Below are 26599 nucleotides of genomic sequence, written 5' to 3' on the forward strand. Positions count from 1 at the left end.
TGAATTCAAGCTTGTGAGTGCTGGGTCAAATGCTTTATTTGCAGCTCTCTCTGTCTCCAGACTTCTTGAGTTTGAAGAATAGTAAGGAAAATAATATCTGTAGTTCCTAACAATGAGGATTGTTGGAAATATAAAATTCATGTGCAGTAATTCACAAAATGCCTGGAACATAGCACTCAATATATCGTAGCTAATAGGAGGAGGAAGGAAAGAAGTTGAAAATTGTAAATTTTTAAAATAAAGAATGTAGAGCCATTTACTAATTACATTAAAATCTTGCAGAATTTCACAAATAGGAATTCTAATGGGGAGATTTTCGCATTCAGTGTCCATAATGACTTAATTTTTTTACATTTGGAATCAGTTAATTGCTTGGCTCTGTTAATCAATGATTTCCTAATGTGGAATCCATTGCTCATAAACTAGGAACTTTAAAACAAGTCAAGGCATTTGCTTTTCAGAATGATCTGTTTGTGTTATAGCTGAACCAGGCTGGATCACATTTGCAAAACAGCAGTCAGTGGGTCATGAAGAACAGTCTCTGTTTTACATATGGGAACACTCGTGATGAATAGTCGTATATGTGCTGAACCGTGGTCGTACAGTTATATATCCAGGAGGTGAGAGCAGAACTTATCCAATTAGGCCTGGCTTCTTCTGAGTCATGTGTTCTAAGGTATAGAGAGCGAGGTTTCTTGTCATCGGCACTGTGGACATTCTGGGCCAGATAATTCTTTGTTATGGGAGGTTGTCCTGTGCGTTGTGGGATGTGGAGCAGCATCCTGGCCTCTATCCAGTAGATGCCAGTAACAAGCCCCACCCCGCCCCAATTATGACAACCAGCGTGTCTCCAGATTTTATCAGATGTCTCCCTCCCCGCTCCCCCTGCGTTGAGGAGCACTGGTGCAGACTGATGGTTAAGAAGTGCCTGGAGACCTCACGTTCCAGCATTTCCAAGCAATGATAACTTATTCCTATGGAAACACACTTGCCAGATTGCTCAGGAGAGTCGTAATTTCAGATATTCTGCCCCACGGGGCCAACAGGTGTACCTACGCTTGGATGCCCACACAGGCTGACTTTCTTAAGTTTGAAAATACGGTGACCATCCTTCTGCAGGGTTTGTCTTGTTTAGACCCTGAAGTTTTAGTGCATTTATTGTACCACTGTTCGCTTCGTCTTTATGAGTTTTTCTTAGACAAATTGTTGACACACTTTATACTGGTTAAGGACATTAAATGTGATTATATACTAAGAGTGATGTAAGTCTGCTGTTAGTTTAATTGAAACACGTTTCATTTAAAACTTCACTAAGTGGAGCAGTACAAGGTTTTGGTCTGATTTTTCCCGTATTGGTGCTAAGGTAAAGCTTTTTTGGTGGTTTTCACATATAGCATATAGCTGAAAAATAATGGTGGCCCATAGTTTATATACTTGGCTTTCCAGAAACGTAGTTACTTTAGGCTCAACCTATTTATTTTGTCTGAATTTGTGTATATGTAATCATTTGCATTTATTTCCCCCCATTTTATAGCATTTGACTATGGAAAAGGAACTGTGTAAATAAATGACTCTCTCTGTTCATTTTGAGCTCTCAGTCCTTGTGAAGTCATGGCTGTGCAGTAGAAGGAATCCTATTCTTGTGATTATAGCAGTATTTTCTAGATTCTTCTTCATAGTGTGTACAGAATATCCCTTGTGCCTTGTATATTTATGAGATATTTACTAACTCTGTTATGAACTTTTATACTTTTTGAGAATATGGAAGATGATATGAGATAGATTTTTGTTATTGGAGTTTTGGTCAAAAGTTCCAATTAGAGAAAAATCTCAGTTTTGTGAAACTTACTAACTTTTGTTCCTGAATGTCATGAAAATGAAGCTAACTTCTCCCTTTCCTTCTCTTTTTCTGTACTTTCGTTTTTCGTTAGTGCTAAGATTTTAATCTTTACTTCAATGCCATTTATAAGGAGAAAAATCTGTGGAGAACAGCAGCTGATTAACAGCCAAATCGGCTAAAGTTTCTGCATAATCGTGTAAATATAGCACTGGTGCATATTCTTGTCATAGAAATGGCCTATGGCCTCATTACTCAATGACCTCCTCCCCTGCCCCCAGCCAGAACCTCCCAAAATTAGGAATAACATAAAATTGTCTTCAAATTCTTAAACGTTAGATTTTTTTTTTTTTGAGGAAGATTAGCCCTGAGCTAACATCTGCTGCCAGTCCTCCTCTTTTGGCTGAGAAGATTGGCCCTGAGCTAACATCTGTGCCCGTCTTCCTCTACTTTATATGTGGGACACCTACCACAGCATGCCTTGACAAGTGGTGCTAGGTCCGTACCCGGGATCCGAACTGGTGAACCCCAGGCGGCCAAAGCAGAATGTGCGAACTTAACCGCTGCATCACCTGGCCAGTCCCAAACATTGGCTTTTTGGCAGGGAACTGATTTGGAAGAATGAAGTGAGGATATTTTTCTCTCTTTCCAGCCTCAACTAAATTGTGGACATGTAACTATTTGAGGTTATTTTTCATTTTCAGGGTGCAGTACTGCATGCACTTGACCTGTTCCAGCTACAGTTCTCATAAAAGTACTATACACAAATATTTTTGCCAGTTTTATGGACCAGTTATCTCATTATGGGTGCATTCCGTGAAAAGGTACCATTATATCGTTGATTCTTTCTATAAACAACCTTACACAGCACTTATTGGCAATTAAGCAAAAAAACTTTTTAAGACCACCTTATAATGCTGTTTGTCTCCAGCTGTTTATCCTAGTTGGTTGGCCTCAGAACCAGAAAGGAAAATGCAGAGGATAGCAGTGATTCAATCTGTCAGAATTTTGAAGCTTAATTCATGCAAACCTGACTACAGGCATAAACGTTGCTTCGACTCTTATAGTATGAATTGTTCTAGAAAAGAACTTTCTTGGTGCTATAAAGGTAGAGCTGACTTGCCTTCTTCCTGTCCCACAGAGTGACCTAAACAAAGTGCTAGTTTATGGTTTTTTTTAATAAAATTGTCTGTATCTGAAATCTTTTTTTTTAATCTTTTTTTTTTTTTCTGCTTTATCTCCCCAAACCCCCCCGTACACAGTTGTATATCTTAGTTGCATGTCCTGCTAGTTGTGGGATGTGGGACACCGCCTCAACGTGGCCTGATGAGCGGTGCCATGTCCGCGCCCAGGATCCGAACCCTGGACTGCCGCAGCGGAGCGCGCGAACTCAACCACTCGGCCACGGAGCCGGCCGCAATTGTCTGTATCTTATACTGAATATAATAGAGCAAAATGGTCCCAAGAAATATTTCTGCTAAAATCTGCACATTCTTATTGTCAAGAAAATCTGAAAATTGTCTCCGTATCTTGTCTAAGCCGTTAGATGGTTGTGTGTGTGTGTTTCACAATATTGTGAGTACTTCTGAAGAGCAGACACTCATCTTTGTGTAATTCACAATGCTGCGCACAGAGCAGATGCTCAATAAATGTTTATTGAATTGAATTCGTAAAAGGCAGCGGTTTGTTGGGGAAACCAATTTTTTCTTAAAGTACTTAATATAGATTTTTTTCCCCCTTCTAACCACTTCCTCTCATATTTTATCTTAGAAGTTCGGTTATTGCTCTCTTGGTGAGCTGAGAAAGAGCTCAAAATAAACAGCTACTGTTTTTCCCCCCAGTGGATATGTGGCTGAGTTCTCCAGATAATTAAAAAAAAAATCCCCATTATTGGCTTTGGGGTTGCGGTTGTATCTGAGTGTTGTAGAGGAGACTTTTGTCAGACTTAACTTTTCTGACCGAGTTTTCTCCATTTGCAAATAAGAATTCCCTTCTCCTGGCCTGTTCTCCTGAGTTGAATCTTTCTCGAATCCGTTCAATGCTGTAACTGCATCTAATTTTTAAATAAGCACCAAAGAGAACAGTTGTATTTGCATTTGAACCAGTACGAATAGCAAAAGTTCACTTTTCTGGGTAGCAAAAAGCCAGGAAATAGATCAAGAAATTACCTTCAATGTTTTTTGAAGGATAGTTCAACAAATATCAAATGCTGTTAGAAAAGCAATGAAAATATTGACTTCATGGTGTCTCGTTTCTTTCTGCTTAGTAGATCTACACCAGATCTCAGGCAGTTTCCATTTAAATATGTGCCCCTCAGGCCTGCAGTGTTCACAGAGTGTTTTCCTTGTGCGCTGCTTGATAACATTGTGGACATTGGAATTACTCTGCTTTTTCAGTCAACTTGGCTATAAGATTAAAATCCAAATGATTTTCCCCAAGACAAAAATTAATTGTAGCTATGTCTTATTAGACCAGCTGTGGGCTTTTTAAATTTTAAAGTAAAAATACTTAATGATTTTAAGCATAGTCTGTAAAATACTAGACTTCCGTTTTTCATTAGCGTGCCATTCTCATGTAAATTAAATCCTATAGAATAAAGATGAATTTGGCATTTAACTAGATTTGAGCTTACTTTATTTTGTAGTCTCCTCTCATAAGAGCTTCCCCATTTCCCCCTCCACTTTTTAGATAGTGTATCTCCTTTCAAAATACAAATATTCCAGACAAGTTATATGTGACTGATTTTTTTTTTTAACCTAGGAAACCATTTTAGTGCATTGTTCTGGTTTCTGTTTAAATAATTCATACAAGTCCATTTTAAAATGCAGGAAGTTTGTTTGGTAAAAATTATAACTAGTAGAATGTCAAGGCAATATTTATTATATTTAAAATATAATTTTTGTGGTGAACTTATAATAATAATATTTGTTGGGTTCTTAGCTATGGCGAGGAACTGGCATTCAAGTGTATTGTCATAGGTAATACAACAGCCTGATAAAGAGGTATTGTTACTCCCATTTTAAAGTGAAGAAACTTGCCTTAGGTCGTGAGGCTCATGTCTGCCCTCTCCAAAGCCGTGCTTTTAAATGCTGCATCCCACACGCTCCAGGGAAGGCCTCTGCTAGGAGAGGTAACGTTCAAGTCATCAGGATTCCTTTATGCCCTGTCCACTCAACCACAGCTCCACTGGGTACCATTTGTAGAATTCTGTTAGACTTAAACACAAATGCAGTGTTCACATTACAATAATGGCCATATGCTTTTCATGATATAATAATCACAATGGCTAATATGCTGGATACTGTACTAAATGCTTTACATATATTCATTCATTCTTCATAACAACTTAAGAGATGAGTTTTCTTATTTTTCCTGTTGAACAGAGGTAGATACTAAGGCTTTGCACATGGCTTTAGATGGCAGAGATGGGATTAAATTCAATCCTCTCCCCCCTAAAGTCATAAAATAAAATTATAGAGAATTTTAAGATCATTTATGACTTTATGACCCAAGTAGATCCACTGTTTACTGAGTTTCTTCTTCCAGATCCTATGCCTTTGCGTAGATAGATACAGATTTAGATAGGGGACTAAACTTCTCTTTTAGAAAAATCAAATTATACTATACATAATACATGGCAGCTTATTTTCCACTGAACAAGAAACCATGGCAGTTTTCATGTCAGTCATTAGAGATATCCATCATCATTTTTAATGGTCACATAGTCATGGATTCAATGATTGTCCTTTAATTTAGTGCCCCATGGTTGGACATTTGGGTTACTGTCTTTTTATGCTGTTAAAATACAAATGTGGTTTAGTTTGTGATGTCACCCTTCAATAATATACCAAACTTGACCCAAGTCAGCAAATCTCTTGTGTCATATGGGACAAACTTTTGTGAAAAGCCAGCGATCAAGTTGAAACAAAAGCCTCAATTCAGTCAGACTTGGAATAACACTTATAACTAAGACAACTCTTTCAAGAAACGTGGCAGCCTCTCCTTTCCCTTGCATGAGAGAAAATTCCCCCTGTGTCATTTCTTACCTATGGCTGGGAGGTAGACACAGCGCCTACTCCACAACCCCACCCTTCAGCCATGGCTCTGCCTAGAAGTAAATAAAGGATGAATCTGAGCTATAGTTATTTGTCCTAGCCATGAACATTCCATGAGATGGGAAATATTATATATATCCAAGCCAGATTGCATCCTTTGTCTAAGAAACACTCATGTGTTCATTGAAAAAATATTCAGTAATCATTTTCTATGTGTCATAGATGGTCCTTGTGCTCCAGAGTGACCAATCTAGTAGGAATAGATCAATTAGGATGCTTTTGGCTGCAGTAAGAGAAGACCCTGTGCACCTTGGCCTTAAACAATAAGGTCGTTTATCGTCTAACATAAATTCGTACGTGGGGCAGCCTCCAAGCCTGATTCCATTACCCCGTGATTCTCTGCTCTGCCCTCCTTTGTTTCAGGACTCCATCCTCAGGCCAGTGGCAAGATGGCTGCAAGAGGCCTCACATCCTGACACCACAGTGACCAGAGGCAGGAATCAGACTGTCTCTTTTGTCCATCTCTAAGAGCGAGGACCCATTCTTGAAGCCCCATCACCTACAGGCATCCCATCCAGGTCCCAGGGCCAGGTCTGGGCAGCCTACCCACCCTTTAATCCATTACTGACCAGCGAGCCACCCACTCGTGCTGGCTATGAGGTCAGCCTCTGGGAAGCTCATGGACCTGTGGAGAAGGGATAAATGGCTGAGCACGATCGGAGTTCTGTTAGGAAGGAAGACAGGCAAAAAGGGACGCAGCATTCTCTGTTAAAGAGGAAACTGGCATTCAGAAGTGACATAAATAATTAATCACCCAGGCAGAGGGAACAGCAGGTGTAAAGGGCTTGAGGCAGAAATGATGTGTTGCTTGTTGTGTTTGAGGGAAAGAAAGATGAGTGGGGTTGGAGCCAGTGAGTGGAACAGATCGTGTTCCTCTGAGTTGATGTGAAGACTCTGGGTCCTTCTCCTAGGAGCAGGATGCCTCGGGGGGTGGGGGGGTGGTGGTTAGAGCAGAGCGCTATTATTATCCCCATTTGACAGATGTGGTAACTGAGACCCCGAGCAGTTATGTAACTTGGTCAGAGCTACACGGTTAATAAATGAGTCAGTTAGAAGAGCCTTCTAGGCTGGAAGTATAAATTCAGAGATCTTCAGCTTATTGATGCTAATTAAAGCCATGGGAGTAAATGAAATTGTCAGGGAGAGCTGAGCTTGGGGCAATTCCATGATTTAAATCAAAGCCTGAGAGACACAAAAGTACTGTAGAGGAGGCAGGAAAGGAGGAAGGGAGGAAGAAAGTCTTCCTGTAGGTTGACTTTGAAAAAAATGAACGTTAAAGTGTTAAAATAAAAACCAGAAAAAGTATTTGGCTCCTTTACAAGCTAAGAAACAGGTTGTAAAAGGTTCTGAAATTTGGCCAGAGACTGTGTGGAACATGGACATGTATGTTAGGACTTGGCGTTCTGCCCCTTACAAACTGTGGTTTGTATAAACTTAAAGCAAGTCACTCCTTTGGATTAAGATTAGGTTCAAATACATAAATAAACTCAAAATAGTAACAACAAGATAGGGGTTTCTTTCTTTCTCACAGAAGAGTGCAGAGGCAGCCAGTTCAAAGCTGCTGTGTATGATGGCTCCACAAAGTTCTTAAGGATCAAGGTGTCATCTTGCTTAGTGCTCCTTCATTACTGTGAGGTGCCCTTGTCCTCATAGTGGCTGCCAAGTTCCAGCCATCACATGTCTGCTTTAGAAAGCTGGATGAAGGGAAAAGCAGACCAAAGAAATGGTATATCCCTTCCCTTTAAGCAGACTTCCCAGAAGTCGCTCATAAAACTTCAGCTTACCAGCTCAGTGGTCAAAGCTTGATGAATGGCCACACGTACCCTTAGAGGAGGCTAGGAACCAGTGTTTTAGCTGGGCAGAAAACCAAGAAGCTTTCACTAAAGAGGAAGGGAGAAATGGATATTGGCAGGCAAACAGCCGTCTCTGCCACTGTCGATTTGCTGTTCTGTAAAACAGGGATTAAAATATTCTTGTTGCCTCTCTTGTTGATTTATTGTAGGGGTCAAATGATGTGAGAACTAGGGAAACGTTTGATAAATGATAAAACACTATTCAAATAGTTGCTGTGAGAGTGACCCTTGACTCCTCTCGCACACAGTAGGCCCTTATATTTTGAATGAGAAAATCTTGGAAAAAAGTTAAGATTTTCCACTAATTTTAATGTTCAAAAGCAGGAAATATAAATTGAGGAGAGAGAATATTTTTCTACAAATCTTGCATTTCAATGACAAAGCCTTCCTTAGCTTTCAGAATCAATTTCAGAATAGTCAAGATTGATACTTGATTAGCTCTGCAGTAAAATGTCCCAGCAATATTGCCTGGGGGCCCGGCCCGTGGCCGAGTGGTTGAGTTCTCGCGCTCTGCTTCAGTGGCCCAGGATTTCACCGGTTCGGATCCTGGGTATGGACATGGCACTGCTCATCAGGCCATGCTGAGGCGACATCCTACATAGCATAACCAGAGGGACCTACAACTAAAATATGCCACTATGTACTGGGGGCCTCTGGGGAGAAATAGAAGGGGAAAAAAAAAGAAGATTGGCAACAGGTGTTAGTTCAAGTGCCAATCTTTAAGACAAAGAAGATATTGCCTAGTGGCTGCTGAAGCCAGGCCCTGTCCAAGCAATGCTTCGTGGTAGATCAAGCTGGTGACTTATCTCCTCGTTAGCCCGCCTGATCCTCGCCGTTCTTACTTATTGGTAATGTAACGGGGATTCTAGAGCAAAGTCCCTCGTGGTGACTGCATTTAAGGGAAGGGATCTATCATTTGGAAACTAGTTGCCGTAATCATTAGGAAATTGAATGCAAAGACAGCAGGCATTTTAGATCTGTAGCTGCATACTGTGCCTGGAGATTCTCAGGCATAGTTAAAAGCAAATGAAGTTCTTTTTCCTCTTAAAATAAATTGAGGGTAGTCAGGAATTTTCTGTGAATATTGATACTCTTTTTACATTTTGAGTTTGGCTCCAGAAAGATGATGCCTTTGCATTAAATAATAACCTTTAAGATGATTCTGCCTAGCAGAGCAGAGCATTTTTGTTATCTTTCATTAGATGTGTGCTTTCTATGTCCAGATCAATTTCAACTTCCTCTAAAAATAGAATAGTGTTTGCTTTTGTGTAGTACTTTTCATTTTAGGATTTTAAAGAGTAGGAACTTCATCTTCTCGTTCCTCCAGTCCCCTATCCTGTAACTCGAGTTGTGCAATAAGTGTGTGACGAATGTTTGCTGAGTTAATGCATCATAGCCTCGTGTGCTCGTGGGCCATGGTACTTCCTGAAAGTGCCTGAAGGGACAGATATGAGAACAGAGGCCTGAACTCAGCCTATTCCTTGTGGCATCTCCTTCTCCCTTTCCTAGACCTGATGCCTTATCATTCAATGCCTGGAAACTTTGGAAAGGGAAAAGGGACTAACCCAGTTAGAGCTAATTTAGTTATGACAAGTTTTATTCTGTAACCTCAAAGAAAAACTGGAAAGATGCTTTATAAATTAAAATGCCATATTGCAAGTAAAGTGGGAAAAAATGGTTAACATATCGTAAGCCAAACTTGTAACTAACAGTTCAACTTCAACAACGTGGGGATTTTTCCCAGCTGGAACTGGTGCTGTTCAGTTAGTTTCACCGATGCGCTGGAGTGTGAGTCCTGTTTGATAATTATTAACGGTGCTAATTTCTGACGCCCTCCAGCTGAGACACAGCAAGCCTCCACCCTTCCACACCCTCGATGAGATCAAGTGGAGCCGGAGTAAATTCAAAGAGTAACAGTCAAAATCAATCAACACTCTAGATTTGAAGTTAAGAAATGTTTAATGAGCACACATTAAGTGCCAGTTATTATTCTAGAGTTTAATATAAACTCATTATATGTGTTAATGTAATGATTGTATAATCAGAGAGGTAGATACTGTCCCCGGTTTGCAGTTAAGGAAATGCAATTCTGAGAGGTAATTACCTTGCCTGTTGTCAGTGCTAATTGATGAGTGGCACTTAAACTTTGGTGTCCAGAGTCCAAATTCTGGGCTCTGAGGTCAATATATTCAGTCATTAAAAAAAAGAAATAAGAATTTAAAGGTAAACTCGAATGTAAATTCAGAACTTCCTATGGGGAAAAATTAACCAATGACTCTCTCCATTGAGACATCTTTAGAAATTGAACCTCTTTCATGGAGAAGAATAATGAAAGGTCCCCAATGGAATTACTGACAGGACAAAAAAGAGCAGGACATTTACCTCTTTAAAAGCAGTGATGGAACTCAATGTCTGTGTTATGAGACAAGAGAAATTAAGAATTCCTTGTGAAAGTCCCAAAAAATATAGAAGCAGAGTCCCTTACTTTCTCAGTAATGTCAAGGCAGGCCCAAGTTAGAGCTCTCGTGGGTAATTGTGCACACACGGAAAAGGGAAAGAAAACAGGATGTTTTAGCAGGAACCAACATTCTTGCTAAAATATTTCTTCCAGGGGTACTGTTTAGATTTCACACAGTCACCACAGAAATGACAAATGACACTGAAGATTGGTCTGTGAACTAATGGAAGGTAAATAATGAAACTGTAATGTCACCAGAGACAGAAAGTGGGAAATCTGAGCTCAAAATGAAGCAGGCTCAAGAAGTGATTCTTCAGTGAAACGTGAGGTTTCCTGAGGTTCTCTGGGGTCGTATGTTCAATAGGTAACTGAGTGGCTATTATTATGAGATCTTGGAATGAGCTCAAGGAGGGAAAAATGCCGAGGAGCGTATTAACCTTGACAGTGTTGTGGAGGGACAGGCTGAAAAGCGTTGACTTGAAAAGCTATCCTGCCTGGTCTTGAGCATTCTCTGGCCATCCAGGATGTATGAGGTGTGAGTGATGGTTGACTCGTCTTTGAACTCAGGAGCCCTGAGCCACTTTAATTCCCTGTGTGAGTTGGCACATTCTGGGCAAATCGCTTGACCCTGCGTCTAATTTCCTGCAGCCATAGAAGGGGACAAAAAAGATACTACCTCAGCATTTCACAGATTGTGTTCCATGAAACACTAGTCCACTATGAGACCTTGATGGTGTCCCACAGGGAAACACCGACCAACCATATTTGGGATAAAATCAAGTTTGGGAAACAGGTTAAACGAAGTTTAAAAGGTTTATTGCAGACCTTCTCAGAGCCTTAAAAAAGGCTAAATTGTGATGTGATTCTTTGAGAAAATAATATGTTAATCATAATCGTAGGGAATCAAAGTTAGGAAATTTGGTACCCTACGTACCTAATGGGGATGTTCTGAAGGTCTAATGAGATAATAGACGTGAAAGCCCTCGGAAGGAGTAAAGCGCTCCATGAACATTAGGCATCTTTGAAGAATTCCCAATGATGTGAGGGTTTGGGGCTGGCCAACGCCCCAGAAGCATGATAACGGTTTTCTACACTAGGGGTCTTCCTCCTGAAGGCTATAGATTTAATTGGGGAGAAGGGAGTCGGATTCTAGGCTTTTGCAGGAATGCTGTAGGTTGTTGCTCAGAGTGATTCTCAGCACACTCGCATCAGCATCACGGGGCTGCTTGTCGTGCATTCACTTTCTGGTTCGGCAGATCTGAGATGGAGACTGGGGATCAAAATGTTAAACAGATTCTCCAGTGGATTCTTATGTACACTGAAGTCTGAGCTCCCCCAGCCTGGAGGGTCTTGGCACAGTTCAGAGCTTCCGAAATGTTTAAAATTCCTGTAATCCCTTGAGGGACATCCTAGTGGTGAAGAGGTAAAGAACCTCACCCCAGAGGAACCCTGTTCTGTGCCCCAAAAGGGTGCTTGTAAGTACATACCTGTTAATTCTTACAAGTCAGTATTATTCCCATGTTATAGGAGAGTGAGCTGATGAGACTTTCCTAAGGTCACACAGTTAATGTGTTAGGACCCTTTTGGTTGCCAAGTGAAAGAGAACCCAACTCACCCCGGTTTAAGTAGAAAAGAGAATTTATTGGTTCATATAAGGAAAATGTCCAGGGTTAGCAGGGTTCAGGCAGGGCTGGATCCAGGGGCCCCAGTGATGTAATGAGGTCTCCATCTCACCTGAGCCATTCCTCCCTCAGCTCTTGTTCTTCTCTCTTGGCTCAATTCTCAGGCAGGCTCTGCCCTCAAGGTAGCAGAAAGAGTACCAGCAGCTCCATGCTATGTAGGACAAGAGTTCGCAAACTGGGCTGGCTGCCTGTTTTTGTAAATAAAATTTTCTTGGAACACAGCCATGCCCATTTCTATGCATTTGTCTACGGCTGCTTTCGTGCTGCGACAGCAGAGTTGAGTGTTTGCAACAGAGCTGGATGGCCCTAAAGTATTATGTATATAAAGCGAGAAGTAGTCATGATTTGGCTTTACAGTGTTGGCTGACCCCTGGAGGGTAAACCAGGTTCTGTTGAGGTTTGATTTGAATCTGTGAGGGGCACTGTTTATTTACTTCAAGAGTATCAGACCCTAAGGTCTGAGGTTTTAAGATGAACAAAGAACATACATTGTTTAAAGATTGTTGCTCTGGATTAACACAAGACTTGGGAGTTCATTTACAATCTAAATAAACAAGCTCCATTACCAACGCAAATATATCCTATAGATTAAACCAGTAATAGAATGTATTATACATTTTTGTAGTGATTACATACTTTGGGGGTTGAAGGTTAGATTCCTGGGAGAGGAAACAGGAATTTTGAATCAAATATCCCAGGAAGAACTTTGCTGATAACATCTACTATCTCAATAAATATAACTACACAGACTTATATAAATTTAGATTTAAATAAGACTTTTTCGCCACCTGTCTGGTCTATTAGCAGTGCTCTTTATTCATTGACTGCCTGTGGCCGTGGAATATAAATATTCTCTCAGCACAGTACTTAGAAAATATGAAGTATTTGACACAATAGGATTGTTTCCTCTCAAAGCATTTGAATTACCTTTGTGACCTAGAAATTCTTCAAGTCTGAGCGAAGGTTTTTAAATTTATGGCCTCTGCTTTGACCAGGCTTAGAGCCTGTCTAATCTGCAAGCCCAGTTGAAAGAGCATGTCTATCAATAGCCCCAACAAAATCCAGAGCTGCGTCTCATTGCCCGGCTAGGCTCAGTTGCTCATCCCTGAGTGAATTGCCGGGGGTGGAGGTGGGGAATGCCGTGTTCTGATTGGCCAGCACTGGGTCTCATGCCCATCCCTGGAGTCAGGAGAGACGTTATCCTTTCCTGAACTGCCTGAACTGGAAGTGGAGGAGGATGATTCTCCAGAGGAAACTCAGGAAGCCCGTGCCACCTGTTAGGAGGCCAGAAAGAACGCAAATCCACCAATAGCTATTCCGTGGTAGATTCTGGATCTGAACCCGCATGCTTCTGGTTTCAAAACGAACATTCTTTCCACCATACACACTGCATAGCATTTTCTAAGTAAAGGAAATCTGAGCCTGTTTCAGGCCAAACTGGCACCAGCTGAGTTCCTAACTGTAGCCTGTGGCAGAGGAGCATAGTATAGAACGTCCTTATGGTTCCACATGTCCTTCCGGCCCACAGTGGGTATCCTCTAGGCCACCTGCATTCAGGTATGTATATATTTTATGACATCTTAGGATAAGGCAGATAACACCCCTTTTCTCTTGCTACAGTAGGATCAATTTATATTGGCGTCTATTTTGTAGCCTTTTCAAAAAGAAACTCCTTTCCTCCCTCATCCCTGAAGCCCCCCCATTACTTCAGTCAGGGAGATTCTAAAACCCGACCTTTCATAGAGTGGGCAAGTGTTCTTGAAGACAGACAAAGCTTAATTAAAAGCATGTCTTTCTCTTCTTCTGGAATCCTGTCTTCCTATTCATTAGTTCCTCCTCGATTTTCCCCTAATGTAAGATAGGGATAATAATAACACTTACTCGAAAGATTAGTGTGAAGATTACGTAGGGTGATACATTTTAAGCGCTTTGGTGAGTTCTTGGCACAGACTTAGTGACTGAAAAATGGTAGCTGCCCTTAATACTTTTAGATTATCATTATCACCATCATCATCGTCATCACCATCAATGCCCAGGGACGCGCTGTCCTGTTTAGAATCTCCCTCCCCGTTAGGAGGAAACCAGAAACCCTGTTAACAGTCTGCAGAGTTCTCTAGACCCCACTAGCCATATAGCATCTTTCTAATCCAGTGGTGTACAATTCTAGAACCAGGAGAGCTGCTCTTTTGTCCTCTTAAAAATCTGTACATCTTAGGGCACACGATTTAGGGGTATTCTCATGTTCCTCTTGGATTTCAGTTACTGCTTCAAGAGGAGAGTAACAAGTGTAACTTGGACCATCTTTGGTCCCATGGGATCCCTGAATTCCCCTTCCCTCCTCCCTCCATCGCATGCTGGCGTAGTGTCCTTGTGTCCTTTTGTCAAGGTGTCAGTAAGGGATGGTCTCTGCCTGTTCATGGTGCCAAAGGCAGTGGCAAGCCTGTGAAAGCATCCTTTGGGACCTGCTCCTGGTAGCAGGTGGAACTGCCTCCTACTGGGCAGAAATCTCTGGAGCCAGAAAGAAGGGAGGAAGTTGGCCAAGCGCCTGAGAAAATATGCTGAGAAGTGTTAGCCCAGGTATATGCAGCCTCGCTCTGTTCTCCCACCATCTCCCAACCAGAGTGTTGTACAGGCACACCCATTATTGGTTCTTCCCCTGAATAATTCTCCTGTTAAAAATGCCCTTATAGCAACAAGATTGATTAGCAACTCTCTCGATATAAACATTTACGTGTCCCTTTAGGGGTACAGGGAACAAGACTCAAATGTCGTGATGGTTTATGATGGTTGTGTCTGGAGTGTGAGTGTGGTTTTGTGTGGCATGAAATTGGTATTTCCTCTGGTGGTTCCCAGGTGCAGAAGGCAGCCACCTGTGTGTCCGGAAAACTGAGGGACACCAGAGCTCTCTCCCCCTCTCTCATGGGGGCCTGCACTAGGCAAGTTAACCAGCCTTTGGATTAAGATGGATAAACCCTTTGTTAAATGCAGCTGTACTCTCATTGGCATTATGCTAGGCCGTATCAGTGTTCATACTTAGTTCTGATATACAGATTGGATTCATCTTTGACTCTGTGGTAAGGGATGAGGAAGAGAAGGGTGGTACACAGAGTGTGGAAGACTGGGTAAGGATAGTGAAGGTCAGGGAAAGGACAGAGTGAGGTGGTGGGTGAGACCGCCACAGATCCTCCTACTCAGCAATATTAACACCAGGGCGCCTTCAGGCATCATGTCTGTGTTTACGCCAAACCTGTTAATAGCTCCGTGGGCAACGTGGCGGTGTCGGTTCATCTCACGGCTTTAGAATTTTTATTATTCTAAATAGTATATTTTATTATATTATTATAATATAACAGTTTTATATGTTACTCCTTTTTTTGTTGTTTAAACACACCTCATAGTTAATACAGATCAGTCCCAGATTGGCCAGAACTCTTCCAAGGGATCCCTGACCTCTATAAGAGAGTGTGATATGACTTCTTATGGAGTGAAAAAGGGGAAAACTGCCTGCTTTTGCCTGATAATTCATATCAATCCTCCATTTCCCTCCGATGAGGTATCTCTGTAAAACTGAAAGTGCGTTTTTGAAAGGGGGAAGCCCCAGTCGTCGAGAATTTTCTAAATGGCCTGGGTGACATCATTTTGCAGCTGTAAGAAAAGGTAACGCTGCTGGCAGCAGAAAGGTGACAGGTTTAGTCCCCGGACAGCTCAGCGTGGTTAACTGACACCCCCATCTTTGGCTCCCATTCCTAGGATGGTGAAGTCTGTATGGTGAAAACATAACCCTTTCTAATAAAATTGGAAGGAAAAGTGAATGTCATCAGATCCTGCTACATAAGCGTTCTATTTTTGAGTTCACTTTGGGTTGAGAAGCAAGTCTCCAATCTGTGAGAATCTTTGGTCCTCCAAGTATCCTGAGAGCACTTGGCACATGGAGAGATCTACAGTGGGGGCCCCAGATGTCCTGGCCTGTTGGCCTCTGTTGTTGACTAGACATCAGCTAGCACAGACACCATGGCTTCCTTCTTTCCAGACTTCTCAAGGGGACACCGTATGATTAACACTTTCTCGGCCAATAGGACACCAAAGTTGGTGCTTTCTTTGGATAAAGCTTTTGAAAACTAAGCCACCATGAAAAATATAATGATAAAAGTGCCAGGTGGAGTGGCCCTTGCCCACCATACTCATTGCGTGCTCTAAGAGCCCACTAGGAGCAACCCCAGGCTCCCACAGCGGGTGGACTTCAGAGCACAAGCAGACACAGCTACTTGGGTTCTCGGTCATTAAAATCATGTCTAAATCAGGTATTTTCTCTCCTGCTTTTCTAAAGAAAAAGAAAAATCATCTCCTAACCATTTCTCTCCCTATGGATAAAGCAAATCCCAGTCAAATCATAAAAGGGATCCCAGGCTGTCTGGTCTCTTAGAGAGTATTTTCTTGGATGGTGGCGCTCCTTGGAAAGGACCCAGAAATCCTCTGGTCCAGGCTTCCCTTTCTTCTTCTCTCTGAATCAGCTCGGCTGCTCAGCTTCCTACCTTTTGATTCAGCATTCTCGGTGCTGGCAGTTGACGTTCGAGCTGATTCATGTCTAAGTGAGCATTTTCTTCAGACAGCTGTCTCCTCTCTCGGCGGCACAAGGAGCCAGCTTTGAGGGCAGTGGGCTTGGGGAAAGCAGCTTTTTCATTATCTGTTTCAAAAGAAGGCTGTTTTCATAAACACGCCTGGCCCGTGTTCCTTTTCTCTCCCACTTGCCTCCCTTCCGTGCTCTCATGGCCCTGTGGTTGGTCAGTCAGAGACCACTTTATTCTGAGCCCTGTTTTGTTTTCTTTTGTTTTTCCTTCCTCTTCAAACTGTGTTCACAGCTGGCCTCCTTCCTTACGCTTAAGCCTTCCAATTCCATTGTCTGGTGGCAGAGCAGTCAGGTTGAGAGCTAGCCTCTGTCATCAGATGAATTGGAAAAAACGCAGTGGCATGATTAAAATATAAATCATTTAAACGTAAAACCATCCAGTCTGCTCAATAATCTACTGCACTTAAGGGCTAAACATCTTGAATTTAATAATATACTTATTAAGGATTCACTTAAGTATGGAGTTATAATTATGCCTTTTTAATGCTCTGTCAGCTCCTTGCCACTCTAGGTTTTTCAAAGGCACTCCTAATTTCTTATAATTATTTTAATGTGGTAATTTCTGAATAATTTTTACTCATTTCTTAAAGATGTGATTATGAAACAGCTTTTTGGTCCTAGGGGTGCATTTTTCTGAAGACAAATATGATACTGATTTTCATACCTCTCAAGATGTGTGTGAATGCGCGGAATCCAAAGCCCTCATTCATTTGCTTATTCAGCAAATCATTATTGAGTGCCAACTCTGAGAGCAAGCTCAGGACCAAGCCTGAAGAACTCGTATCTTGATTTTTTTTTTAGGATTTAGTACCTAGTCTTTCCCTTTAATCTTTAGCAGAGGATGTTGTGGGTTGGCTGAACTCAGAGAAGCCTCAACCTGAATACTTTTAAAATTTTACCTTTTGTGTCTTAGACTGCTTGGAGAATCAAAAGAAAGATGGAAACTCTTCCAACCAAATGCAGATACCCAAATATGCATGCAATGTGGTGCATCATTTCCATGGTCTGGTGGCCCCCTGGAGCCCATGGGGATCCAGAGACCCCAGGATGAGGCCTCTGCTGCAGGGACTGTTTCTTTTTGGCTGCTGTGTGTGTTTAGAGAGGTCCCGGAAGATGATTCTGAGTGGGTCATTCAGGTGGTGGAGGTTCCTAAAGGCCAAGCCAAGAAATTAGAACCTTCTACTGTAAGTTGTGGGAAGCCATTGAAAGTTTTTGAGAAAACAGGCTTCTAGGAACAGTATAAAATAGAGGTTTGAAGGCAGGAGACTGGGGTTGGGAATGTAGGTTTGGAGACTTGCAAAATGTGGACAAGCAACAGCAAGGTTGTAAACCAAGGTAAGAAATGGGGAAATGGATGTGACAGCGATCGTGATCTTGGGAGTCAGATCACAACACTGTTTTGACTTTGCTTCCGTCCTGGACTCAAAGCCTCCTTGGTACCGTTTCCGGTTGTCACTACCTGTGTGGCTGTACCCAGCTACTGAGCATTGCTGAGGAAGCACCAACTCAAGCTGCTGAGAGCTTTTAGAGAGAATAATTTCCAAATGCGATGTTGCTCCGGAGGCTGTTGACTTGCTCCATTTGGCTTCCTTCTCATTCCTCATTGTAGCTGCGTTGTTTTTTTTTTTTTCTTACTCTCCTCAGCCACTCTGCAGCCCAAACTTACTTAAAGTCTTCTCGATCTTTATCTTCTTCCCTTGAGCCTCTAATAATCCACTTTATCCACTGCTGTTAGATTAATCTCCCTGAGGCCCATATCTGATCTTTGACATTCGTGTTCAGAGACCTCAGTACAAACTTTCAATAACTCAGAACAAAGTCTTCCAGAGACTAACACTTTTATATGTATTTTTGACCCACCTACTCTTCTCCTCCCTAAAAACCCTGTTTTATGGGTTTCTCAAACTCTTTCCTATATCTTTAACCTCTTACTCTCCACTAGCTCTTGCAGCTCAGCCTACCAACCAGATGAAGTCTCCCATCCCCATCCCAGCAAATATCTCTTCAATAGTTCTCTGTTACCTTAAGAAATAAAATCCCAACCCCTAAACAGACTTTACCAAAAAACTGCACTGTCTCCAAAGCTCTAATCATTGAGTCATCATCCTCTTCTACTTTTTCCTTTTATGGTCAAAGTTATTCAAAAATGTAAAGTTTTCACTATCTACGCGGTCATGAAAAGCGAAAGCTTCAACATTCTTGCTTCCTTGTCCTCCTCATGTTAATCCAGAAAGTCACCAAGACGTGTTGATTCTACTGGCTGGCTAACTCATCTTTTCTCCATGCCCCTCCTTGGATTCTAGTCATTACCCCTCAAGACTGTTGCAGTGGCCTCCTTAATACTCTATCTGCCACCTGTTTGTTCACACTCCAGTTCGGGTTTCCATTGCTATTAGAATAACATTCCTAGAAACAAATCTAATTGTGTCCTGATCATGTACCTTCTCAGTCAGGCTAATTAAAATTGAACGCTTCCCCTGCCCAGGCACTCTTAATCTCCATTACCGTGCTCTGTTTTTTCTTTTATTTTTTCCCCAAAGCATGTATCTTCTCACACACGCTACAGTTTACTTAGTTTTCATGTGTGTTGTCTGCTCCCCACCCTACCCTCCCAGTGTGAGCTCGATGAGTTGGTATTTTTGTCTGTTTTGTTTACTGATATAACCAAAGTGTTTGGTATATAGAGAGCACTCAATACATATTTGTTGAATGTAGTAATGTCAATTCCTATTTTCAAATTCTCATCCTTTTCCCTTTGCTTATAGAATACGACCCAAGCACCTAATAAAACCTTCCAAAAGCTTGCACGATCTGGCTCCAGCCTCCTCCAAACCCCCACCTCTCACCCCTGGCTCTCCATCTCACTGATGCTCATGGTTGCCTGGGTTTCTTGCAGTTCCTAGACATGCTATGTTCTTTCAGCCCTCTCTGTTTCTTTTGGGTCTGTGTCTTCTTCCAGGGATCCACTTCTCCCTCTTCCCCAGGTGGTGAGAAAAGTTCCTTCTCTTTAAAAATCTAGCCAAACATTACATCCCCTGGGATCTTCTCCAGCACTAAAGCAGAATTAGTCACTCGCTCCTCTTTGCCTCCATTGATTTTTACCCAGCTGCCCCTACTGCAGCACAGTTTTACACACTGAGACCTCCGTCTCCTCCTCTAGACTCTGTGCTCAGCCACGTCCAGTTCTTCTGTGTATCTGCCCCCGGAGTGATGACGGTGTCTGGCGCTGTACTAAGTGGTCACTAAATACAATGATTGAAAAGAGGAGCTGCTGGTGCATTGAGCCGTGTAGTCAAAGTTTTAAGCGCCGTCACCGTGCAACATGTGCAGATCGTTGCTGCCCTCACACCCTAACCTGTGCTCCCTGTTTCCATGAACAGAGGATGCCACTCCGCTGAAGTGCATATGGGCGTCGGGAACGATCTTCCTCCTCTCCCTCAGGCCACCCAGCCAGTCACTAAGTCCTATTGACTTTGCTTCCCAGACATCTCTCAAAGTTGTCTACTTCCTTTCAGTCTTGCCCAGGAGCCTTTACCAACCCGTCATCCTCTGTCACCTCAGCACACTGCCTGACACACGGTTGAGGTCCTGTATATATATTGTTGAATGAATGAATCTCGTGAGTTAAAACCATTCCGGATGACGGCAGGCAGACGGCCAGGCCACAGGATTGAGTTTCCAAGGATAGCCAACGTTGCAAAGTCCAGGAGATTTTTCTGGAGGACGGTGTTAGAGGCCCAGCAGAGTGGTTTTGGATTGGCCACAGCTCTAAATGTAATTTGACTTTCTGGAAAGGCGAGTCCCTCCCGCCCCCTTGATGTTGCCAGGGAGGTTATTTTCTCTGATTATTCCTGTCTTAAAAATTCAAGTCAGGGTATGTTTACCTCGCTGGGGTATGTCAATGCTCGTGTACGTTGGGGAAGAGTTTGTTTTATTCCAAGTGATAAAAGAGGTCAGAGTGATTGTGGCCTTTAAGGAAGGGTCCACCGAGCATTATGAGTTTGAAGGTCTCAGTGTCCTCAAATGTGAAGTTATTGGGATTGGTGTAGATGGTTCCTACAGTTCCTCTCCATTTCTAAGAATTTGTTATTATTAAAGCGAAAAGCCAGGAACAGAGAGACCTAGAGGACTTACGGCAGTTGTAAAACCTAATGAAGGGTGAGTGACTCTAAAACGGGTCGGTAACCCTAAGGTGAAGCCGCTCACCAGACTCCAGTGCTTCCGCGGGGCTGGGGAAGGCAGCGCAGGAGGCAGGAGAGTCATTGTGGTGGAGACGTTGGCAATGGGATAGACAGTTGATAAATGTTTTCTCCCTCCTCTTTCCTCAGCAGACGGTGTTATAGTGATTGCATCTGCCAAGTCTTATTTGAGAAAGTGCTGGACCAGTAGTTACACTGACGGTCATTTGACTCTTCTGACACCCTCTCCCTACCTCATGGGGGAGTCTCTGATGTATCAAGGGGGCTCTGCTCTTTTCCTCCCCCGCCTCATCCTCCTTCTCAGCTCTAAGCTAAGGTTGGGCCAATTTGGTTGGGGTGTTACGAATCCCTAGGGTTTGGCTGACTGTCCCCACCCAGGCTTTAGAACACATTGGTATGACTTCCATTCCAAAAGGCAAAAAGAGAAATGGAACCCTGGTCATGTGGTTTCTGTTATCTGTAACCATGGAAAACGTCGGCCATCTGTGAGGCTCCCATTTTAACACTTTTTTTCTCTCTCTTTATTTCCATCTCTTTCTTGGTAAAAACAAGCTGAGGAAGTGGAGAGGCTGGCGGCGATGCGTTCTGACTCCCTCGTCCCAGGTACCCACACCCCACCCATCCGGAGGAGAAGTAAGTTTGCCAACCTGGGAAGGATTTTCAAACCTTGGAAATGGAGGAAGAAGAAAAGCGAAAAGTTCAAACACACGTCTGCAGGTAAGGTGATTTTTTTCCTTCATTTCTCGTTGGATGTTTGTTGGCTTCAACTCTGTATGTTAATTAGTGGAGTGTTAATTACCATAGGCTGTCTGAACCAAAGGAAAAAAATCAAGCCCTAGAATTGCTCTTGTGTTTAATAATTCTTGAATGTGATTGAGAATGGCTTTTGGAGCCTGTGTATTTTCTTGTGTCTCAGGTTTTTTTTGGTTGTTTTTTTTAAATTAAAAAACCACCAGTTTTATTTGATCTGTAAATATCTGAATTTAGAACTCCACCTTTTCTGTAATTGAATCCTTTCCTTCTAGCATTGACAGTCTGTTTCTGATTATTCCTCCTTATTTTCACTGCTCCACTGAAAAGCAACACACAGCCGAAAAGAAGTTATATATGGTCTTTGATAGATAAGAATAGGTTATTTCATGAAGGAACAATCTTGAATAAATGATTCTTGGATATGGAGGGAAAACACAGGAGAATGGAAGTGAAGCATCATTGTAATGACAAAAATAACTATGCAGTTCATTGCCTAGTGGCCAACAAAGGAGTTTGGAGAAAGTCAGCCTGGCTAAGGGGTGAAGAGCACAGACTCAAGTCAGACAGCCTGGGTTCAAGTCCCACCCCTGATACTTGATGGTTAGGTGACCTTGCTCAATTTATTTAACTCCATATCTCCATTTCCCCATCTATAGAATAGGGGTAAGAATGGTACCTTGCATGACTTAATATTATAGAGAGTTTATGTGGCACATTATATGGGTATTTTTTAAATAAGTAAGAGTGCGCAGAGGGAAATGCATAGGGAAAGAAGCACAGAGAGTTCTGATTTCACGCTGTTGGGTTTGAGATGAGATGATGGAAGAGCTATGCAGATTCTTTTCTATTGCTTTGTTTTGATTTTGCTAATTATATGCCTGGGTCGTTCCAGGCCTGCTAGAGGGCTTTCATTTCCTTCTTCCTCTACAAAAGCTCATCCAGCTCTCTCCCCTCCTCAGAATCATCATCTCGTCTTTTTCTTGATCCCCTCCCCCGTTTGCTCACCCTCAGACTGTGCGATAGGAGATGACCTGCTTCTTGTATCTGAACTCTCATCCACAGATCTGAGAATTTTAACGCTAATTGCCTTGGGGAATGAACGAGAATAACAAACATAGGAAAGTTGCAGAAAGTCTTGAAATCTTACACAGTTCTCATGGTGGACATCTCCCGTTCATGTCTTCTGACTCGTTCTTTGATGGAAGCCCACATGCCCTGTTGCTATAATCTGTTAATTCCTGAGAGTAGAATGAACCTTTAAATTGTCACCCATCTGACTGAGTCCCTTCACCCGACTGCATTCTCCTCCACCCTCTTGGTCATTGTACAGATGTGTTAAGGTGTAAGAAAACACACAGGTCATCCATGCACTCCTAAACACTGCTGAGAGTGTTATATGCAAGTGACACTCTAAATGATGACTCCTCTGTATCCACCCCTCATGCCAGGGTGAAATCGCAAAGGGCGTTTAGATCATTTCCTTGGAGAGGATAAGTCTAAATGAAATATATTCTTTAGGCAAAGTGAGGTATAAGATACATAAACAAGAAAGAAAAAGGGAATGTTCGGTAAGCACTGGAAAAAAAAAAATAACAAAGATTCCTCAAGTTCCCTTACAATGGTCTTCCAGACTTTGCTATGAAAAATGGTTTATAATAATGCAAACGTACATTTAAATAATTGTCACTTACCTGCCTGAACCCCTGAGTGATGGTGTGGTAGGTGCATTTCCTCCTGGCAAATCAAGAGCTTCCCTCAGTCTGTTTGTCAAGGCCGGAAGGCAAAGCTCCATGCTTCTCATGTGAGAAGGCACCTGATCAATTATGCTGCCTCCTTCAAGAAGTTGGAAAACTTGTCCTTTGATAGATGCAAATACAGTGGCATCAAATTACTCACGAATCATTCAAAGTCTGAAAAAATTTTCATTTAAAACTCTTTGGGGAGGAAGAATTAAAACATGTGACAGGCAAAGTTGCAACTTTAATCATTCTTCTTCTTAACTGTTCTTGGCTAGTCCCTGTGATCTCTTTGGGCAAACTGATGAATTTGACAGCTGAATGTGATATTTGTATGTAGTTTGGGTTTTTTTTGAAGAGACATTCAGCTCCTGAATTAGAGGAGGTAGAGGATGTGTGATGGAATGTCTTTCTATCATGATAAATGGATGGGTACGTGATATAAAGACAGTTATTCTAGTTTAAGAAAGTCAGTGGTTTACATTGTAGTATCCTTTGTATTTAACTGGATTCAGAAATATTTTTTATTTATGGAAAGGAGAGACTTTCTGTGCTAGTTCTTAGCCCAAAGGAGAAAAAAATTGACATCATAAGGATGTTTAACATGATGAATTGTATATATATTCGAGTAATACTTTGAAGTGCGAACTTCCGTATGCATGGATAAGAGTCAGATATTAAATATAAAAGAGGATTGCTTGATTGATTGTGGGAATGTTAATTGACCGGCCAATTTTAGCTGGTATGCATGTATTTGTCTTGGATATGTCTGTTAGTAATGTCCTTTCATATGGACAGTAATGTCCACAATTTTAAATACAAAGAATAAGTCTATATATTAAATTTATATTATGCATTTGTATTTAAAATTGTATACTTTTTGAATACACTAAACAACATTAACGCAGTGCATACTTGGCCTATTATTATTTCTACATTGAGTTACATTTATAATTTGCCATAATTAGCTATACTGTACTTTTACTGTAACTCAAGTTCTGGGACATGTGTGTCTGTGTTTATAGCATCTTCAAAGGTACACCCGGAAATATGGCTTTGCAAGTTGTGTAGCAATAAGAAAACTACGTTGGAAACTTATGATCTCAACATTTTCCTCAATTTGTTATCAACGATAATATGAGTTTTCAAAGATAGCTCCCCATGTCTCCTTATGCTCAGACACCCTTCCTATTCCAAGCCAAAGGCTGGTGTCCCCTGAAGGCCTTCAGCATTGAGACCCAGAGACTTAGCTCTGGGAGCTGGTGACAGCGCTGCAAGACAGAGTTCCTCTCAGAAACGTCCCTGCGTCACGTGTCAGTTGGAGGAAGACAGTCATGGACAGAACATAAAATAATGGGTCCTGAAGGAGACAATCTTGACGTGCTTTTCAGCCCATCCTCAGAGGCTCGCCCAGGGCCTGCAGAGCAGTTAGCCTGATGCCCAACTTCTTATGTGGAATCAGCAGCGGGTGTCCACAGCACATCCCGACACCTGCCCCAGGAAGGAAGACGGATGACAGCATCCCCTCCGAAACAGAACAGACAGTGCCTCCCCAAAATAGCCAACTGCAGCCATCTTATCCAAATTCCTTGAAAATGGGAACTGTATTTATAGAAAGGTAGAACTGGCAGGAATAAACTGTGAAGATGCTGCCGAGTTACACTTTTATTTCCTCTTGATAGAAAATCATAAGCTGCAGGGGTTGGCCCTGGAAATCTACGATGTGCTACAACTCCCTTTGTGCTTCTAAGCTTTCCTGCATACCTAGGGCCTTGAGGAAAAAAAAAAACAAAAAACTTGTACTAAGTGCCTTGCATGTGCTAAGAGTGTACCTGGCTCTGGGAATATAACTGTCAGCAAAAGCAGACCTTGCTGGTGACCTCATGGCCTGCATGGTGTAGCAAGAGAGGTAGACAGTGAAATCACAAGACTAAAGGTAAGACCACAGCTGTGATAAGGGCAGAGAAGGAAAGGAACTTGGGAGAATGAGAGGGAGACTTGACTCAGTCCAAGGGATCAGGGAAACTTTCCTGAGGAAGAGAAGTTTGAGGTGAGATCTGAGGGAGAGGTAAGAATTTAGAAAATTAGCACTCCAGGCAGCAGGAACAGCATATGCAAAGGCCCTGTGGTGGAAGAAACAGGGGCAAGCAGTCTAGGAAAGCAGTTAAGACCCGTGGTGGGAGACTGGAGAGCTGAGAGTGTGGTTTGGGCTGAGGCTGGAGAGGTAACCAAAGACTGGACCCTCACTGGCCTGCATCCTGTAGAACAAATTAGACAAGAGCGTGAGTGACTGCAGGACCAGTTAGGAGACATTGTGCAGATGATAGTAGCGTGGACTAATATTTGGCGGTAGAATTGGATGGCTTTGGGAGATGTTATAAGGAACAAGTGACAGGACATAAGGACAAGTAGGATGTAAGAGGCAGAAAGAGAAGTGTCAAGTTTGACACGCCAGTGCTGGTTTAGGATATGTGGTGTGGTCTCACCTGAGATGAGTACATGGCCAGAGTGGCAGGTTTGGAGGAGTGGGGGCTGGGTGGAGTGGGGGGGGATAAGATTCCAACTTTAGTTATGTATTTGAGTTGACATTGTGATACATCCAAAGGTGGCTGTTGGATAAATGGAATGCAAACAAGAGGTGTGGGCTGGATATATAAATTTGGGGTCATTTGCATATGCATGTTAATTAGAGTGATTGGCTAGGGAACAAGTAAAGAATGGAAAGAAAAGAGGGCCAGAGACTGTCTTAAAGACAAAGGAGGAATATCATCACTAACGACTGGATGGAGGAGCGCGAAGCTGTGAAGGAGATAGAAAGGAAGCGGCTGGAGAGAGAGGAGGAACGCCAGAGGCACGTGGTGTGGTAGGAGCCGGGAGAAGACGGACACACGTTAGCTGTGCTCAGTGCCGTGAAAAGTCGAGTGAAAGAAGTGCAGAAAAATGTCCAGTGAGTTGAGTGATTCTGCCCACCCGGAGTCACTGATGACGTAGCGAGGACTGTATGGCTGGATTCTTTGGGGGTAGATGCCCATTAGTGAGGAGTGAGAAATTAGGAGGAAATGGGAACAGTGGGAATAAGTTTTCAAGAGGTCTGGCTGTGAAGTGGGGAAAAGAGGTAGGACAGGGATGGATGGTGGAGGAAATGTGCTTGTGTTGGGGGTGACATAAGCATAAAAAGCCAATGTCAAGGATCCAGTAGAGATCAAGCGGCAGAAAATATATGAGACAAAAGAGGGAGGGGAAGGGTGCTGAGAAGTTAGGAGTGGGTGGGATATAAAGCCCAGATAGAAAGGTTAGTATCAGAAAGAGAACAAACACCTCCTCCACTGAAGAAGGAAG

General features: G+C 42.3%; 1 protein-coding gene across 21 annotated transcripts in view; it reads left to right on the plus strand.

Moving 5' to 3' along the window:
* Positions 1-26599, plus strand: part of PHACTR1 (phosphatase and actin regulator 1) — a 500502-nt gene that overhangs the window by 283840 nt on the left and 190063 nt on the right. For all 21 annotated transcript variants that reach the window (XM_070584084.1, XM_070584081.1, XM_070584079.1 and 18 more), the window contains one exon: positions 21324-21488. In XM_070584084.1, the coding sequence (XP_070440185.1) occupies positions 21324-21488 (165 nt within the window). The remainder of the gene's footprint in view (positions 1-21323; positions 21489-26599) is intronic.

The sequence above is a fragment of the Equus przewalskii genome, chromosome 19 (genome assembly GCF_037783145.1).
Source record: "Equus przewalskii isolate Varuska chromosome 19, EquPr2, whole genome shotgun sequence".
NCBI lineage: Eukaryota > Metazoa > Chordata > Mammalia > Perissodactyla > Equidae > Equus > Equus przewalskii.